Raw genomic sequence first — 18,157 nt, 5'->3', positions numbered from 1 at the left:
GAGAGCGACATATTTACTATATGATGGCCGCGTGTAGTGTCCTATAAAAAAAAAAAGAGAAAAAGAAGAATCCCTGCCGTTTTACGAGAGGCAAGTGGCGGGCCCGCCTAAATTCACTTTGTTCTGGGGTTTACGCGCCATGTCGGAAAAACGGTGCCTCGCGCCGCGATACTTTTGCGATAAAAGTATTAAATTCATGCCAAGTGGATCTGCCCGCATGATAATCCAACGACACCCTGTCACCTTTTTCACCTGTAATATATCCTGGGTTATTTTAATTCTAATTCTCGCGGGGCATCGTTTGGTAGATCTGATTGAGGTGTGTATTTCATTAAGGGAAAGTTCCCTGTATTGCACCACCTAGGGGGTTCGTAAAAATTCGAGATTTTCATAAAAAAATTAAGAAGTCACCGGATTCTAGTAGCGCAACATCATTGTTTGCGCGCTACCAAAATCCGATGACTTCTTAATTTTTTTATGAAAATCTCGAATTTTTACGGACCCTATAAGAGGTTTGGACCGAAACGGCACATGTTGTACATATCCTGTAATTTTTTCCAAGTCTATCTGAACCTCAATTCGTTCGCAATCAGCAAAAAATGAAGAGAGAAAATATTCGAGAAAAACACGTTTAAAGTTGCCGGGCAAAGGCGACGCTATAGGTGGCCGCTTGACGTTTTTAGCTGCCAAATCTACAATTTTGCGAATTTTACTATAAACCAAGCGGCATTTTATTCAGAAAAGACAGTACTCTCAGATAATGCAATAAAAAAAGTCGATTTTTCGACTGTCCCCTTAAGGAGGTATACCCATTTTTACGCTCGAAAAATGTGTACATTTTGGGGATTTTTTTACAAGTCAAACTTTAAAAAAAAGTTTCAGTTAAAAAGCTATTGTTTTTCGAAAGTTATAGATACGTATCCGAAACTCTCTCGATTTTAGAAGGCTGGCCCTGAAAAAAAGCTGTATGTCGTATCTGAAATCAAAAACAGTAATTTTTTTTGTAAAATATGTTAACAGCTATCGATTTTGAAAATTTTGTAAAATAAAGAAATGGTGAGATCAAAGATAAAGTTAGATTTTTCAGTCCACGTTTTTTCTTTGTAAATAATAAACGGGGAGCCGGAATAAAAAAAGGCGCGTTGAGTCACCCTGTGCTACCTGGGTTGTTCCACTCAAACGCCTATAACTTTGTCAATTTTCCGAATTTTTACATCGGACTTGTTTTATAATATTACTAAATCATCAATCTATGAACATGTGTCAAATAAATCCGATTTTTCACACTTTCGAACGGTTACACCCCTTAAGAAAGTACCCGTCCAAAACTTGTTCACACTGATAACCTTCTCGACATATTTCAAGGTCATCGAATTCGGCGAGGTGTGCCCTCTTCTGTATAATTACCAAAGGGAACAATTACAGTATTGCAATTGATACGTAAATCTAATAAAACAGACTGAGACGCTATGTTTCCTACCACTCTATCACATTTCCATTACATATCTACTAAATTTCTATTAAATCCCAGTTACGTATCAATTAAATTACTGTCAGACGCTCTGTGCGCGCAGAAAGAAGCATCTGCTCCACAAAAGTCTACATCTCCATACAGAATCCGAAAGTATGCAATTTCGCGAGATTCCAGCTGAAACCACTCGCTGCGCGAACAGTTTTTCACACTCGCCCCGTCTTGGTGAGCGTGTTCTCTTAGACGGGATCGCGGCGAAAGGACATTAGTGTGAGTAATGTTCTCTTCATCCGACCGAGGGGCCGGGAAAGGAGGAGGAGATTCCGAGATTCCGGGGCTAATCTGCCTCCTGGAAAGTTTAAATGGAAAGGCAGACCAGCGCTCGGGAACAGGGTTAACGAAACATCCGGCTCGATGTGGCAGTCGCTACGTTGAAATTTTTTTAAGCTGCTTAACGCTCAGATCGAACCTAGCCTCAAACACGTGTGCTCGAAATTTCTAAATTTTATCACCGTCTAAATTTTATCACCGTTTGCTGTAAATTAAAGGGTCTTGAATAAATAACAATAATAATAATACTCATTAACAGAAGTGACACACCCCTTTTCGTATTCAATTAATCTCTTCTATGCCGCATTCACATGCTTCCGCAGTGATTTATCATCGTTTCGTAGTCCACTTGCGAGCAATAATTGAAATTTAACTCGCGACGATCTAACCGCGATGGGAAGCACAGTCGCTGGTACAATGCATCTCATCCAGCCCACCGCATTCTTAAATCCCCCATCAACGAATATTACTTTGGGATTTAGGAAACGTCACGGAGAGCTGGCGCGAGCTGTGTATCGCGTGAAATAAATCTCGCCGTGCATCGCGCATCGCGCAATCAGTCATACATACCGGATACCCGGCAGAACTGCGGTTTACCGCGAAGCCGGCAACAAGATAATCTCCATCTGATACTATTGTCTATCTGCATTCGCGCTCGCAGGCTTGCACAATGGGAGGAATCGAATTGAAGAACGCATTTTAAACCGAGTCCAGAGTAATGAAAAGACTAAGGAAGGAAACGGAGGAGAAACGTGTCAAAGCGACTGACAAGGGCAGTGTGATGTCATATCTAGCGAATCTACGTTCCAAAGCCTTTCGAGCAGCGCATCAATGCCAAGAATAATTAGTGATAGAGCCGAGTGGGAGGTGGTTGCCCATTTAAAGATTGGAAGGATCCAGAAGATCCTAACTGTGAACCTAACAGAAATGGCGATCCGCTAAAATTCCAACCCAGGCCGACCAAGCGACGGCCAAAGATTCAGCTTGAGTTTAACGTTCAATGAAATCAATGCCAAGAATGTCTGCCGCCGGTCCGACGGCTCGAGCCATCACCTCAATTTGGTTAACCGTGGCTGCAGCGCCAGAATCATCACAATCTGGTAAGGTTACGTGCAGCTATGCAATACCATGGAATACTCCAAGTACCTGACATCGGCCACCGCACGGGCCCGATAGCATGCGGGGCAAGAATCTGATCTGGTGTCCACAGACACCCTCATAGTTTACGTGCTCTCGTTCTTCAGGGCTGTTCCTATCACCGGCCGCGGTTTCCGTTATACCAAGACGTACGCTTATCAGTTAACGACGTGGCGCAGAGCCTGGGCCGAGTCTGCCCGCAGAGATGGTCGTTGCGGGTCTGATGGAACGCGTTGAGAGGGAGACGTTGGTGTCGGGTGAGTGTTCAGGTAGCAATGACGTTTTATTGAGTTGGAGGTATATGGGAATTATATTACATGATGTAATGATCTTATACGGGGCTCTGATCGGGCGGAATGTAGGCTTTTAGCTGTGGTGCTGTGTAGATTCAGAGAGCAACACTGTGAAGACTCTGGGAATGATGGTGCCTAGACTCCTAATAGTGATGTTATGTGGTATTAGGAGTACCTAAGGATTATGTGTAGTAACATGATCTTATATGGGGCTTTGAAGAAGTGCAACATGGTGTTTTAACTGTGGCGCTGTGCGGGTCCAGGTAACAATATTGTAAAGAGTCTGGGAATGAGGATGCCTAGCCTCGTAGTAGTGATGTTTTATAGTGTTAGAGGTAAATGGAGACTATGTGTCGTGTAATGATGTTGTGCAGGGCTCTGTTGGAGTGCTATATGGTCTTTTAGCAGTGGCCTTTTATAGATTCGCCTGACAACTATAAGAGTAATTTTGCCCAGCCTTCTGAGAAGAAGACTGTGTAATGCCATTTTGCGGTGCAATGTAGGTCTTTATCTATTGTACAGATTTACAGAGCAATACTATACAGATTGTAGGGGAGTGATACTGTCTAGCCTCCTATCATTAATACTATACAGACTTTCTAGTAATGTTATAAGAGTCCTAGCTATAATATTCCGCAATTTATTGTAGGCTGTGGCTAAGATGTGAAGCAGACTCAATTACCAAGAGCTTCAGCTAATTTGTACCATGTATCCAGAGGAAGAAAACGTGTACTCACTTTGCTTCATTTTGAATGTCTTAGCAGCCTCGGTGACGCTGATCAAGCCTGCGCAAGCAGCGTCAGCACTCTGCGCCAAGTTCCACGAGTTGTTCGAGGTTTGTTGATAGATGAAGCATCGGTAGCGGTCCTCGTCCTTCGTTTTACGATTACTGTACAGCCGCGCTACCAAATTATGCGTGCTGCCATCTTTCCACGTGGCGAAGCACTCCAGCTCCACGTCTGAAAACAGACGCAATACCAAAATGTACATTATTCTTCCTTTCGATCACATTTTAATTGCGCAACGCAAACTTTCTTCCTGAAATATTTTAATAACCCCTCAAATGTCAATTCTGCGCACAAGTATTTAAACTATTTAAAGGTTAGGTGAAGGTAAATTATTTAAAAGTTTTATTCGCAGGAACCATCCAAGTTGTTGAAGAAAACATGAAACTGTAATATTTTTATGAGAACCATACATTTTGAACTACAAATCGGAATTTCATTTCATAAGGGCTGCGGCCTTCGATACGCCTCTTCGCCCCAGTATTTCCTCCCCATCATTACACCGTAATGCATAACGATACCAATTACGATAGACGCTAAATCGCCGGCGATCCAAGCCGAAAATTATGGACGGAAATATTCTAACCGTTAATAAACCGTGCACCGCCGCTGCGAATGAATTATACGCGCGTCCTCGTCCCCGCCACGCTTGTCCAGTTATACGATCGCGTCTCTAATAATTGCGGAAAATCGTTTGGACAAGCCGAGCAACAAATGGTAATTGACAAGGCCATTAATCATTTACTGCAACGCCGCAAGCTTTATCGACCGTTACAGGTCTCCTGTGTCGTGTTAATCAACGTCGCAACTGAATATTATTAACAGGGAGGAAAATTACAACGGTGCGACTTGTTTGCTTTGCTACTCGGGATGCACTAGCTATTATACCGCTTTGTTCTGAAATGGTTAAGGAAGACTGCCAATGGCGTCTGCAATACTAACGAAATCATCTTTTCTCATTGCGGGGTCAAAATCGGCATGGATCAGCATGACACGTAACTTGAAAACTTGTGGGAATAGTAGAGAATGTATGCGTTTTATTTACTCTCAACGTACAAGCTCAAAAGGTACTTTATCTACTACAGCATAAAGAGCCCATATTGTTTATCATTAGATTCAAGGAAATACTTGTATGTATTTTTAAGAAGTTTGAGGTTAGGTGTCATGGCGGTCCAAGATATACGATCAACCATACTTGGGCCGCCATGACACCTAACCTCAAACTTCTTGGAAATATAAATAAGTATTTCCTTGAATTTAGTGACAAAAATATAGAGGTTCATTTATATAAAAACCCCCAAAAAATTCCCCCAAAAAACTGGTCAAACCAGTTTTCGAATTTTTACAAAAAAATATATAATTAAAACAGTAAAGAAATATTTATATCTGCTTATTTTAAAATTTTCCAGTTGTTTCAATGTTTATGGAACTACAAACATATAATAAAATAACATACACTGCATACAAAACCAAATAAAAAGAATGTAAAATAACTAAAATCCGTACAAAAATATAAATTATAAATCTTTATTTCATTTAGTATGTTTCTTCAGTAAATATTAACTCATGGAGATTAGTTTCACAGTAAATTGTTTTTTAAACTTAAAACCGTTTTTTAAATTTTACAAATTTATAAAAAAAAGGTTATTAAATCCGGTTTTTAAAAACCGATGAATCCTATTTCATTATGACACGTTACAGGAAGCTTATGGGAACCATAAAGATGATATTCATGGCGCCTAGAAAGAAAGAAACGGGTGGCCCACCATGACACATAACCTATCATCTATGAACCGTAAAGAATGCAATTCCTCTACGCATTCCCCCTAATAGAAACCCAAAATTGAAGCATGGTAATGCTTTACGTCAAATTTATCACAACAGAAAAGATTATACTCCAAATGAACGTCCTGTGCTGTAAATTATCAAGCATAATCCCGGAAACTGTGAACCTAAAGGACCGCCATGACACCTAACCTCAAATTTATAGGCACCGCATGAGTTTAAAATACTAAACGTTACACTTCCGCTAGGCCCAGCCATTCTAAAGTAAACAATGAATAATTGGAAGAAGCTACTCACCAACTCTTTCAGAGTTGTGCACGTTGGCGCAGGCCTGGTAGCGAAGAAGCAGCCGCGAGTCCTGGGTGCAGGTCTCAGCGGTAGACGACGGTGAATTGCACTCCTCTTCTCCGTGGCTGTACGTGAACTCCAGGGGCCCCTTGAAGGGACAGGGCATGGGAGCTGCGCTCGTGCGGAACAACGAAATAAGACTGCCGTCGCTGGGCAGGTCGTTACACTTAGAGCGTAGGCTCGGCGCTGGCGAATCAATCGTGCAGAAGGCTGAAAGGAAATAAACACAAGTGGGGGGAGGATTAGCTCTGGGACGAGAGGCACCGAGCGCGTTACATTTAACATTTATACAGCTTTCTGTTTCCCGTGGCTCGTATGGCCAACTTCTTTCTGATCCCTTTCCAATGAAAGGTGGTCCCCATGGTCCACCGCAAATTAGTAAGTCGTAAAAGTGATGCTAACAGTTTTTCTTATTGCTAGGAAATAGGCTACAAGCTGTACCGAATGTAGTCCTCTGTGGAAAAAATGGAAATAAATTTTGGAGGATTAATGATGGTATTGGATGAAGGCTTCTTAGACCGGTCTGGTGTTCTTTCATTGGGTGAAGAATCAGTAAGCAATAAAAGTGACTTCAAATTCTTGATTAATTAACAAGTACTGACAAATACTCATTGTTTTTAGGCTAACTAGTACAATAACGTCTATCCCACCTCCCTTTAACCTGTCACAGTCACATGCTAGATTAAGACCTCAGAATATTGAAAGTTATAATATCAGTATAAAAATCACTGACTATAAACGATGACACTCACTTTCTTTATACTGAATGACATTCGAATGCTTCATGTGCATTACGATGCAGCGGTAACACTTCTCCCTCCTGAAACAAAAAGAAAGAATTTCTGTTGCAAGATATTGTAAAACGATTTAATCGATTAATTCAATTGGAAGCTTTCGCCCAAGCAGTGTCCCTGAAGCATCACCACAATGATATTCGCATAGTTGAACAGAAACGTGAATCAAACAGCCTTCAACGTACTATCCACCTAGCAAAAGCACATCTCCACAATCCATGAGGATCATTTAGTGGCTAACGTCACCAAACAAGAATCCCTCGTCTGTTAGCCCACCTCCCTAGCCATCGTCGCGCAAAAGTGCCCAAGGATTAACACACTTCATCCCCAAATTATTAAAGCAGCACGCTGCAGTAGTGGCGCCATTTTCCAGGGTAATCGCAACGGTAGCCAGGAAGTATATCGCTCTGACGGACAGAAACAAAGGTAAACTTCGTCTCGAGCCAGCAGGAAGGGAGCCTCCAGGAGTGAAGAACATCCACGGGCTAAGGAAAAGAGAGGGGTAGGAGAAGCTGGAGGAGGAGGAGGAGGAGGAGGAGGACGGCTAGGAAGGAACAGAACCAGGAAGAGGAGACTAGAGGAGAAGGTAGAGAGTTGCAGACCGGAGCTAAGTAAGCAAGGTGCCAACTAGTAGGGACACAAGACAAGCTCCAAAAGTTTTAAGTAGCTACGCGATACTACTTGGACCCAGCCCCTGGTCCATTCATCCCTCTTCCACCCTCTGTAACCGCCGCTGTCTCTATTGCGCCTCGCAGTTTGTCTTTTCAACGTGTACAAGCGCCTCTGGTGCATGCACGTGTGTGTATGTGTGCACGGCTGCGCCACTATGCCACACGGTTATTTGCGCATCCTTATGTTTAGTTGTTGATGGAACCTCCTCGAATGGAATACTTCGAAGCATTTGGATTTGTTTCCTTACGTAGGGGATGCGGGAGGTGGTGGTGGTGATGGGGGGGGGGTCGAAGGAATTGCGATTGAATGGAGGTTGCATCAGGGATGAACAACGTTCCTGACGATGCGCGATGAAAAGCAGCGCACTTTTTGGTTGAGTGCTCTGGGGTTTGAGAATACGTGCAGGGAAATTGTGGCGAGGCAACGTTTTATGAAATTGTCACCGCTGCATTATGATATTTCGCGTTCGATAGGTTCTCTGTTAAGGAAGGTGGTATTTTCGGAGATTAATATTTCTGAACATACTTTTCTGGGCATCGCATCCTTTTGGGACCTTGCTTGAATTTAAGGAATGATTAGGGAGCAGTTGTAGCTTGTCACTGTTTGAGGTTAGGTTATCTTAGTGCCGTAGCAAACTATCAATTACATGCAGTGCACCTAATTAGTATTTTCTATCTTTTGCAGTGTCGTATTTACTGTTAAATACTGCGGTATTTAATGCTTAAAGAGATAGAGGTTAGTTATTAACATTGGGTTATGTTGATAGTACTCTACTCGTATGTAGGTGGCGCTACCAATATGGAGGTCTATTTCCCTAGAACAGTGAATATGGGGCAAAACAGTGATACCATATTTACAATATTTAAAAGTATATAGAAACTTGAGTAGTGTCACGTATACAGGGTGTCTCAGAATAAGTAGTAACATTATTTCCATTTCTCAGGTAAAACTTAGAACAAAAGTTATATTCTCATTTAATATTCTTCTTTAACGCGATTTAAATCAACTTTTGCTTTTTAAATGGAATAAAGATAGGGAAGTAATGAATTCGAAATACATCAGAAGAAAATTATGTTGTTACCCTGCAAATAAATATTTCTAAGTTGTTTTTGAAAAGATTAGAAAAAAAATCAGAATTTTAATAATTCCTTTAGATATGTTGCAATTTAGCAATGGGAAAATATTTCAAATTCTAAGGAAATTTATAACAATTCATATGCACCACTGCCCACCATACGGGGGTTTATTCCAAACAATACGAGACTACAGATCTGTATATACGTACATCCTTTACGACCCAACTTTTACTGTAAACGACGCCAGTCGCCTTTCCACTGTGTTTATCTGGAGCCACTCATCATTTAAATGCACCACACGGTGAATTGGTTTCGAAGCATAAGATCGATACGAGAAGCATAAAAGTAGTCTCGAAAGACAAATATATGCGTGGGGTGGGCACATGCGCGCGGGCAAACATCCATACACGTATCAACGGGTCGAGACATTTCACAACACAAATACATCGCGTATACGCCCGATGGTTCATGGTTCGTAAAAGGAATACAGAGGGGGGTTGTTTGCCAATCTGTAACATTTACAAATCGCTTGCTTTATAGCGTATCTTCTGCATTTTACTGCCTCAATTTTTATACCAAACGCGCACGAAAATCGTATTCTCCCGCGAAATACGGCAATTCTATTCCTGCCGTTTCAGACACAGCGATAAAGAGTTACGCTTCAATGCGGAGTGAAATGTTGCAATTAAAAAAATTCCTTTGGAGGTTTTTGAGGCTACTGCGTTTTGATGCTCTTGGCAATAGGAGTTCTAAAATAAATAAATAAATAAAGTAAAAATAAGGTAGAAAATCGGGGCTGTACAATTTTCTGAAAAATCGTCTGATTCAAAGCAACCTAGTCAGAACGCGTCTCGTTTCTAAAAAATCGACTTCTAGGATCGATCGTCGTCCCCCTTGTGGCGAGGGGGACAAGAGCGAGGCTCGTGTCTCGATTTCTCGAAGGAACTTCCCCGACTGGAGTCACTTTTCTCGAGAAGAGGACACTTTCCTTTCAGCACTCGGTAGCTCGAGTACTTGAGGAATGATTCTTCCCTTTCAAGCTTCGACGAGCCGGGAACGCGTCAATTAACACGGTCGACGTGGCGCGGGGTAGTTGGCCGGCCAATCAGCTGTGCATCTGCATCATCGACAATTATGAAAAATATTAAATAGCAGCTGCCTGCTGCAGTTTGCCCAGGCGAAGGTCTTGGGTCTGCCTTCCACTGGAATCGTTAATTTCTTCGAGTCAATTAGAGCTAATTACCTCTCGCCAGGTGAGCGCGAGGAACACCGTTGGAACGACTGCTTTTCCACCTTTTATGGAGCTGAACTGTAATAATACTTGTCTGCTCGTGGATCCTTTTATGGTACCCCCTCGCGGGGCAAGCGTAGGAGCACGTTTGGGCGCTGGGTGTTGGGTAGATGTTACTTAACAGAGAAACATGTAGCTGCTAGTAATCCTGTGATGAATCGTCGGGTGATCTAATGTGGCGAATTAGCCATCACCATAATTAGGATAGGAAGTTTGAAATTTCTTAAAGTCTTTGAATGCATTCTAGCGAAACATGGTGGCATGCTGGCCAAAGATTGTGGTACATACAGTGGCGTGTAAAAGTATTCGGCCACCCTTTAGAACAGAATAACTTGTTTAAAATTGGTCTTAACGACTTGAGTTTTTTTTTTTAGAAGCTATACTCCCAATCATTTAAGAAGGAACGGTTTCGCGCATGTAGAATGAGCTCATTGGCTCCAAAAAAGCGTTGGAGGGGGTACAGCCAATAGTGGCTTCTCCCGGCACCAATGAGCGTCAACCTGCGCAGAAGCGGTCTAAACTCGTCGGTCGGCGGGTTCCTTCTTAAATGACATGGAGTATAGAAGGATTAGTTTGCTAGGTGGCGCGATTCGTCGTTTTGAAAACATACCATAAAGATTCATTCCTACAATTTTCAAAGATTTTCGCTTATTTTTAATGTTACTGAGGTTCATTCTTAATTTCCAAAGGAATTATAAAAAAAATCTCTACTTTATTTTAGTGGATTTTTACTATTTGGATTTTGGAAATTTCACTGTCTCAACAGTTGAGCACATGAATTCAGCAAGCAATTATAATAATAATAATATCTTTGTTTCGCTAAGAGAAAATAACACATTTCGCTTAAAGGGTGCAGCAGAAACGCTGTAGCAGAAACGCTGTACTTAAACTTAACCTAAAACTAGGTTAAACCAAAAGTTGCCCGGCTAATTCAATTTAACTTGATTGTGTTAAAAAATAAGTGACAGGGAATCGTGCACATTAACTTCTCGTACTTTTCCAACTGCAAGAACCCCTTACTAATACAATTAAATTACTCTCATCAAAAACATCCTACCCTCTCCCTCAAACTCAACTGACTCACTACAGTGATGAAAATAAGTTTTATAGCTGCCTCGACTGTACGTTAAAAACATTAATTATTATTATGAATTATTAAATGTCTTTATTGCCCCGCTGCAATTACGAGTATAACAATAATGACGAATAGGCGAGACTCAGCATAAGTGCTGGCTCTACAACCTAACCTAAAAAAAAGTTTAGGACAATAGAAAAAAATTTAGGGATGAAGAAAAAATTAAGTAGCACCTTTTCTTAGATTTACACGATTCCGTACCTTATGTGTCTACTTCCACTAGATTTACACTAACAATAATAATCCTACTAACAATACTGGGGGAAAAAAAATGTGAAACTGAGGATCGAAACAGCCGCCATCAGAAATACTATCTTTCTCGACTGAGATGCACAAGGTCTGAGCGGAATTTAACACGAGACATGGCTCGATATTTCTGGAGAACGTGTCTACGGCAGGACTATAACGAGGGAAATCGGGTCAACGAGGTTACACGAGGTTTCTCCATCGAATCGCGTCGCGATAACTTTGCCATCGAGTGCACTTCACTTCGCTATTTCTTCTCGCGTGTCCTCCGCCTCGAATTCCGCCCGGGCGGAAGGTGAAAGTGCCGAGGGACTTCCGGGAGCTTGAGAACACTTTTCGGTCGGGGGACTTTTTCTTCGGTAATTAAGTTCGCATCGACGAGAGCGACCGTCTCGGCCGGGCGAATTTATTCTCACGCGAAACGAGTCAACTGGATGAAAAGGAGTTTTGATTAAAAAATCGAATGTTTTTTTTCCCCCCCTCCTCTTGTTTCTTTCTGAGTCGAGATCCCCTGACGTGACCGAGAAATTTATTCCGGTATAACGAGTTTCTCTGTTACGCGAAAATTGTTTCTCCGCAGTCGAAGCGAAACTCGATGTAGGCAAACGAAACTAGCGGGCACGATATGCGTTATCGGTTTAACCAGAACATTTTTTATATCGGCTTAGCGGCGGAGAAATTTTAATGAATATTACTTTGAAAGAAGAGTAATGCCAGCTCCAAATAGAATAATAATAATAATAATACGTTTTTATTACATTCCCATTTGCTTGCAATTAAGGAAAAATAAACCATGCTACAATAATACGAGCGAACAGAAAATAAGAACAAGGGACGTTCGGCAACCCGGAAATTCAGAAAATTGTGAAACATGGTGTGCAAGTAGAGTAGTTCATCCGTAACCCAACCCTATTTTTTGTTTGGAAGTAAGAACAGGTTAAAAGTAAATCGGCAATGAATAAAAATTTTCATAAAAAATAGAAAATTTCATAGAAATTGAATACATTGATGTCGATGCGCAACCTGAAGATATCTGAGGAAAACATCCTTTCAAACCCTGATTATGGACCACCTTGGAAAACTTTTGACACCTACATCAATATTGTATCTGAAAAAAAATATTTTCGCGGCACCCTAACGTACTGTCTTGCTTGATTAATCTACAGCGTTCTAAATTTTATATTAATATTAACTTCAATATTGATTTAGGAAACCATTTTATTAATGGAAACTGCAAAAAATGGACTTCAAATTCGATAATAAAAGTTATATTTTTTTTAGAAGAAAAAATGTAACGCATAAACTATTTATATGTACGAAAAGAAATTATTCTTCCAGACGTCTTTCAGCATATATTTACAAAATACAAAAACTTAATTTTAAGGGTTGGTGGTGGGGGTAACTTGAAAAATATGGATTTTTCGAAAATTTCTTTTACGCGGTTGTATAGATATAAAAAAGGGATGCAACTTTTATTTAAACTTCTTTTCGATATCTTTCACCGTTCTCGAGATATTCCACGCAAAAGAAAACACTGCATTTTATTCATGGGGTGATTTCACCCCAAAAGCTGCATCAACAAAAATAGGGTTGCGCTACGGATGAACTACTCTACTTGCACACCGAGTTTCATAATTTTCTGAATTTCCGGGTTACCGAACGTCCCTTGTAAGTCTAACCCTGAAAATAATAACAAAATATTAATAATAACAGAAAAAACATAAATAATGCAGTGAGTAATCATTGAAAGTTTTCAGAAAACAAAAGTATACTCAAATTTAGCTAAAATTATTTAAAGTCCACCTCCTTGCACTCCCAAACTTGCAATTAGACTAAACAAAAACAAAAAAAAAATAAGTCAATTCAAATGAAAAAAGTATTTACTAATAATCCTGAAAACCAATTTATCCAAGTCCCTTCCATTTAAAAATATTTCACCAGATTATTCCAATTCCAATTTTGGACTCACCCCTTCCTACATAATTATCTCCCTCCCACTGGTACCACCCCATATAGCAGGCTTGTTGCTAAGGGCAGAGAATTAACACAAAAAACAAGATCTTGGAAACCTTCGTCAGCTTCCAAGACCTCCCCCTCTAGCTTCCCCGACACTTCCACCCCAACAACCCCTGACGACCCTCGAAACCCTTTCTGCTTCGACAGCAGGACGAATGCGTGGGTCTTCGCTCCCCACAAGTCCCTGATCTGCAATTCGAAAGTTGTCGAAGTTCGTATGCATGTCAACGAAGCCACGGATAGGGCTGCGCGATATTCGAGAACGGTTTCGAGAATCGCAGCCCCTGTAACCATCATCGAGGCCCTAGCCTCCCTCCCCCGCCCCGGCTTTCTACTCACGAACCACAAACGGCTAGGGTAGTTAAACGCGAGAAAAGGACGCTTTTGTCGATACTCCCGTAAGAATTGCTTCCCTTTAAGGTTCCGCGACCTCTCCGTTCGCCCTACTCGGCCATTTTCGGTTACCTTGGAGGAATCGGAAAAGGGCGTTCCGTCGAACGCCGGCGTCCCCTCTCGTACAGGAATATTTCGTTTGGAAAAACAAAGAGAAGTGTGTTTAATTTGCCGGCTGTTTCAACAACCGGCACGAACATCCAATTCCTCGAGGCTCTATGAACAATTTTCGCTGAAAACACACCGTTCTGTTGCAATTTTCGCCCAACATTTTTATTTTTAAACATCACTCCCGCAACGCAAACACCATGCTCCGCGTGGCGGCTTCTTTTTTCATCGTGCTGGACGGGGAAACGGGGAAAAAGTGAGTTACAGGTCGTTCCATTTTCGGGGATTGCTTCGCAACAGCGGTCGGGAAAGTCTGCTGGGTTCTTTTAAGGGGGATCACCACTGTGACGGCCGGAAAAGTAAGCCATTTTTAAGAATTTTTTTGTCAGGAATAATTTACAGTTTTCATAAAACAAATTTATTACCTAACTTTAGTACGCTGTCTTAAGAGACTATACAAAAAAATAAATGGAAAAACATCCATAAATTTTAATATATTAATTAATCTTCTAGACCCTCCCACGGGAGCTGCTCGAAGGTGTAACTATGGAACAGCAGGTCCGAAATCAAATTTCATTTTTTTGTTATAAACTATATGAGTGTAGTTTCCGTTGTACGTACGGATTCTTGGATTGAAAACAAATTTTTTGAAATACGCTCGAAAAACTGTCCATCTTATCCGCGGATTTTCGAAACTTTTCTTCTGAAGCGCACCATTTTTACAAAAATAATTTGTTTAAGAAATCGATACGTACAATGGAAACTAGACTCATGTAGTTTATATAAAAAAAATTAAATTTGATTTCGGACCTGCTGTTCCGTAGTTACACCTTCGACCAGCTCGCGTGGGAGGGTCTAGAAGATTAATTAATATACTAAAATTTATGGATGTTTTTCCATTTATTTTTTTTTGTATAGCCTCTTAAGACAGCGCACTAAAGATAGGTAATAAAAATTTTCTATGAAAACTGTATATTATTCCTGAAAAAAATTCTTAAAAATGGCTTACTTCTCGGCCGTCACAGTGGTGTTCCTCCTTAAAAAAATATCCCAAATTTTACTGTGCCCGTAAAATAGGATCCGCCCTTAAAACCAGAAGCGGGGAGAGAAATGGAAGGAATAAATATTCTTGAATTATAATGCTGTGGGAGATACCTTTCGCTTAATTAGAGAAGTAATTGAAACTCATTATTTTCGTTTGGAACTGTATTATTTTGTAGGTTATGTGGAGAGTCTACCGTCCTGTTGCGTTCGCAAAAGCGATTGAACCTTCCTGTAGATCTAACCTATGACCAATTCTACAGTTTTAATTTGTGACCCATATTGTGACATTCTTAAAAACGTTTGAATGTTCAGATTTGAAGCGGATAATTCATAAAATGTGGCCAAATGAAACATTGCCCTACATAAACGTTCTTGAAATGATTAAAAAATACGCTTGACTACTGCAGAGCTGGCGTGAGTTGTGTGGAATGCGTGGAGTGTTCCACACTCGAAATTTTACTACGTGTGGAATTCCCCATTCAGGAATTTCGAAGGCGTTCCACCATTTTTGTATTTTTTGCTCGCGTACTAGTTTTTTTTTAGGCTGTCGAAATTTTATCTTTTAATTTGTACTTCCTCCACCCCCAATTCCGCACTCGGGAAGAATTTACTCCCTCCTTCTTCAAACAAGTCGCATTTTTCTACCCGTCGATTTCAATAATAATAATTTTCTGAAATGAGATTCCTAACCTATAAACCGTCCCTAACCTAGAAATGGAAGAAGCCCAAGGTCCCATTTGATTCTTATATGTCTGAGAACTTATATTTCCCCTACATTCGCTTGGCAGAGACAGTGCTAACTTAAAAAAGTCACAGAAATATAGAAAATGTACGAATATGTCCAAAATACCAGTCTCAGAAATCTTAAGAGGAATGTTACGCTTCTAGGAATTGAGATGGACTAGTCCCCGCGCTCGAAACACGAAATTCGGGAGGCTGCTGATTTGCCTGCGCCCTAAACTCGTCTAAACAGCGGAATCATTTTAAGCTGAAACCCTCATAAAGTGTCGGCTCCCTTCGAGCGACAGGAACCACTCGGATTCCCGAGGCGGCAACTCCGACGAAACAAAAATCCGTCTTATTATATCCGAAAGTTTCCCGACACCCAGCGCGGGCCATTGTTTCAGCAACACCGGCGCTCGTTTCTTCTTAAACTTCCATCGAATCATTCCGCCTCGCTTTTCCATTGTCACGGAGGACTCGCTCCCGCGGGGACCGGAAGCGGAGCCGTGGCGAGTGGAAACGCATTACTGTAACTTTCGACAAGACGTGGCTATGGAAAACGGGGCTGATTTTTTTAAAATAATTCTGTTACGAGACGATGCCGGGTTACTTCTTACGGACTTCGATATGACTCATCCGAAACACTGTTCCTCTACTGCTGCGCACCTATAGGTATGATTCCATACTACTGAGGGCGCTGCGAACAGTTTTCCATTCTTCCAGTTCTTAGGAAGTCCTACTTTCTCCTTTGTTTACTCAACACTCTGAAAACAGGTGTCTTTGAGTTTCAGGTGCATTTTGGGCTACTTTACTAATGTGTTATTTGGATTGAAACGCTTTCATATCTTTAAGAGGTTAGATCACCTTGGCCAGGTCAAGAAGTATCGCATTTTTGGGAATTTATTTCTAAGTGACAAAAATACTTTTATCGATAAAAATTTTTCAGTGAAGATTTTTTCGATATTTTAATTTTTACCTGACTTATGCGTAAAGTCCATTTTCTTACACATGAAAATGAGCTTTTTGCTTCGAAATGTAGCTGTTTTGTTACTTTTCAGCCAATCGACAAAATTTATGGTCGGACGATAGAGAATTCATTTAAGAACATCTGTGCAAGATTGTATAAAAATCCATAGAGTTTTACTCAAATTACAGCGTACACCGTTTCGGAAAACGTGGTTTCGAGAAAAACGCATTTAAAGTTTTCGGAATGTTTTGATATTTGAAGAAAAAAAATGTATCTATTATTCACAAATATTTCTATCTCCATTAAAAAAAAATTATCGATAAAAGTGTTTTTGTCACTTAGAAATAAATTCCCAAAGATGCGATATTTCTTGTCCTGGTCAGGGTGGTCTAACCCCTTAAATAACTTATAGCCGTCACTAATAAATAATAATAATATTTTTTCAATTTTCTTTTTGCAGAAATTGAATAACCTCTTAAAACATTAAACCAAATAACTAAATGAGCTGAGTTTTATTTTTATATGCTCGTTTTTTGCAAATATATGATACCTATTGGGTAAATCTAACCTAAATTTACTTATCCATGTAACTCTACAAATTCCGTACAAGGCTTAAGGGAGCTTCAATTTCCCAGATCGAAGAAACATCGATGTATCCTGATTGCTACAAACTGATTCCCATTTGATAGTTCTGCTGTGTTTGGAATCGTCATAGAAACAGTCCAGCAATGATCGTGCAAGTCTCTCAGCTGTTGCAAGAGCGCCGAAGCGATCATCGCGCCCTCGTTCCCCGATGATCCTGCAATGTCCAATTGCTCTGTTTCGCTGGCAATGGCGACTTTTACGAGCCTGACAATGGCTGCCGACGATAGTTGCTGCTATGCATTTTTATTTGCCTGGAGGGCATGATACTGAACCGAGACGTGAACGAGAAGATGTCGAGAAAAAATCTAATGGACACAGACCCTTCGGGGGGATTTAGAGTTATTTTTATTCTGATTTTAACCCTTCTCTACTATACGTAAGTGAATTTTCAATTCAAAATTGCGATACTTACTAAGAATTTATTGAAAAATTGGACAGGTGTTGCTGAAAAGGAATTAATACGATTTTTGGGAAATAAGCAAGGGTTGTTTTGAGATTAATTTTGTGATTTTCGTTGAAGCTTGAAATTACCCTTGGTAACAGCAATTCAAATTTTTGTCTACGACAGCTGACGATAAATAAACCAGTTTATAGTTACAAAAAAATTTTGGCAAAGCAAAACTGTTTTTCAACCCCATCTTCGGGAATTTATTTTAAAAAAAAACTATAAGTTTATACTATCTGGCGCTTTACCTGCATATTAAGGTATGATTGAAGTAATATTCAGAATTTTTTTGATCTAGTTTATTGCACATATACATAGATATAGATTTTTTTTTAAAAAGTCTGCGCTACCGACTATATCTATGTATATGAGCGATAAAAATGGAGTGACTGTTGGGTTCGAAATGATTTATTCTCCCCTCGCTTTAAAAGTGTGTAGTGAATACCAAAAGCA

The 18,157-nt window shown here is 40.4% G+C and overlaps 1 protein-coding gene across 3 annotated transcripts in view; it reads right to left on the bottom strand.

Moving 5' to 3' along the window:
* Window positions 1–18,157, bottom strand: part of LOC143377407 (uncharacterized) — a 433,212-nt gene that overhangs the window by 47,690 nt on the left and 367,365 nt on the right. For all 3 annotated transcript variants that reach the window (XM_076828629.1, XM_076828628.1, XM_076828631.1), the window contains 3 exons: window positions 6,902–6,969; window positions 6,099–6,359; window positions 3,969–4,190 (listed from right to left, as the gene is read on the bottom strand). In XM_076828629.1, coding sequence (XP_076684744.1) covers window positions 3,969–4,190; window positions 6,099–6,359; window positions 6,902–6,969 — 551 coding nt within the window. The remainder of the gene's footprint in view (window positions 1–3,968; window positions 4,191–6,098; window positions 6,360–6,901; window positions 6,970–18,157) is intronic.

The sequence above is a fragment of the Andrena cerasifolii genome, chromosome 15 (genome assembly GCF_050908995.1).
Source record: "Andrena cerasifolii isolate SP2316 chromosome 15, iyAndCera1_principal, whole genome shotgun sequence".
In the NCBI taxonomy this organism is placed as follows: Eukaryota; Metazoa; Arthropoda; class Insecta; order Hymenoptera; family Andrenidae; genus Andrena; species Andrena cerasifolii.
This window is presented reverse-complemented; position numbering and strand designations above follow the sequence as displayed.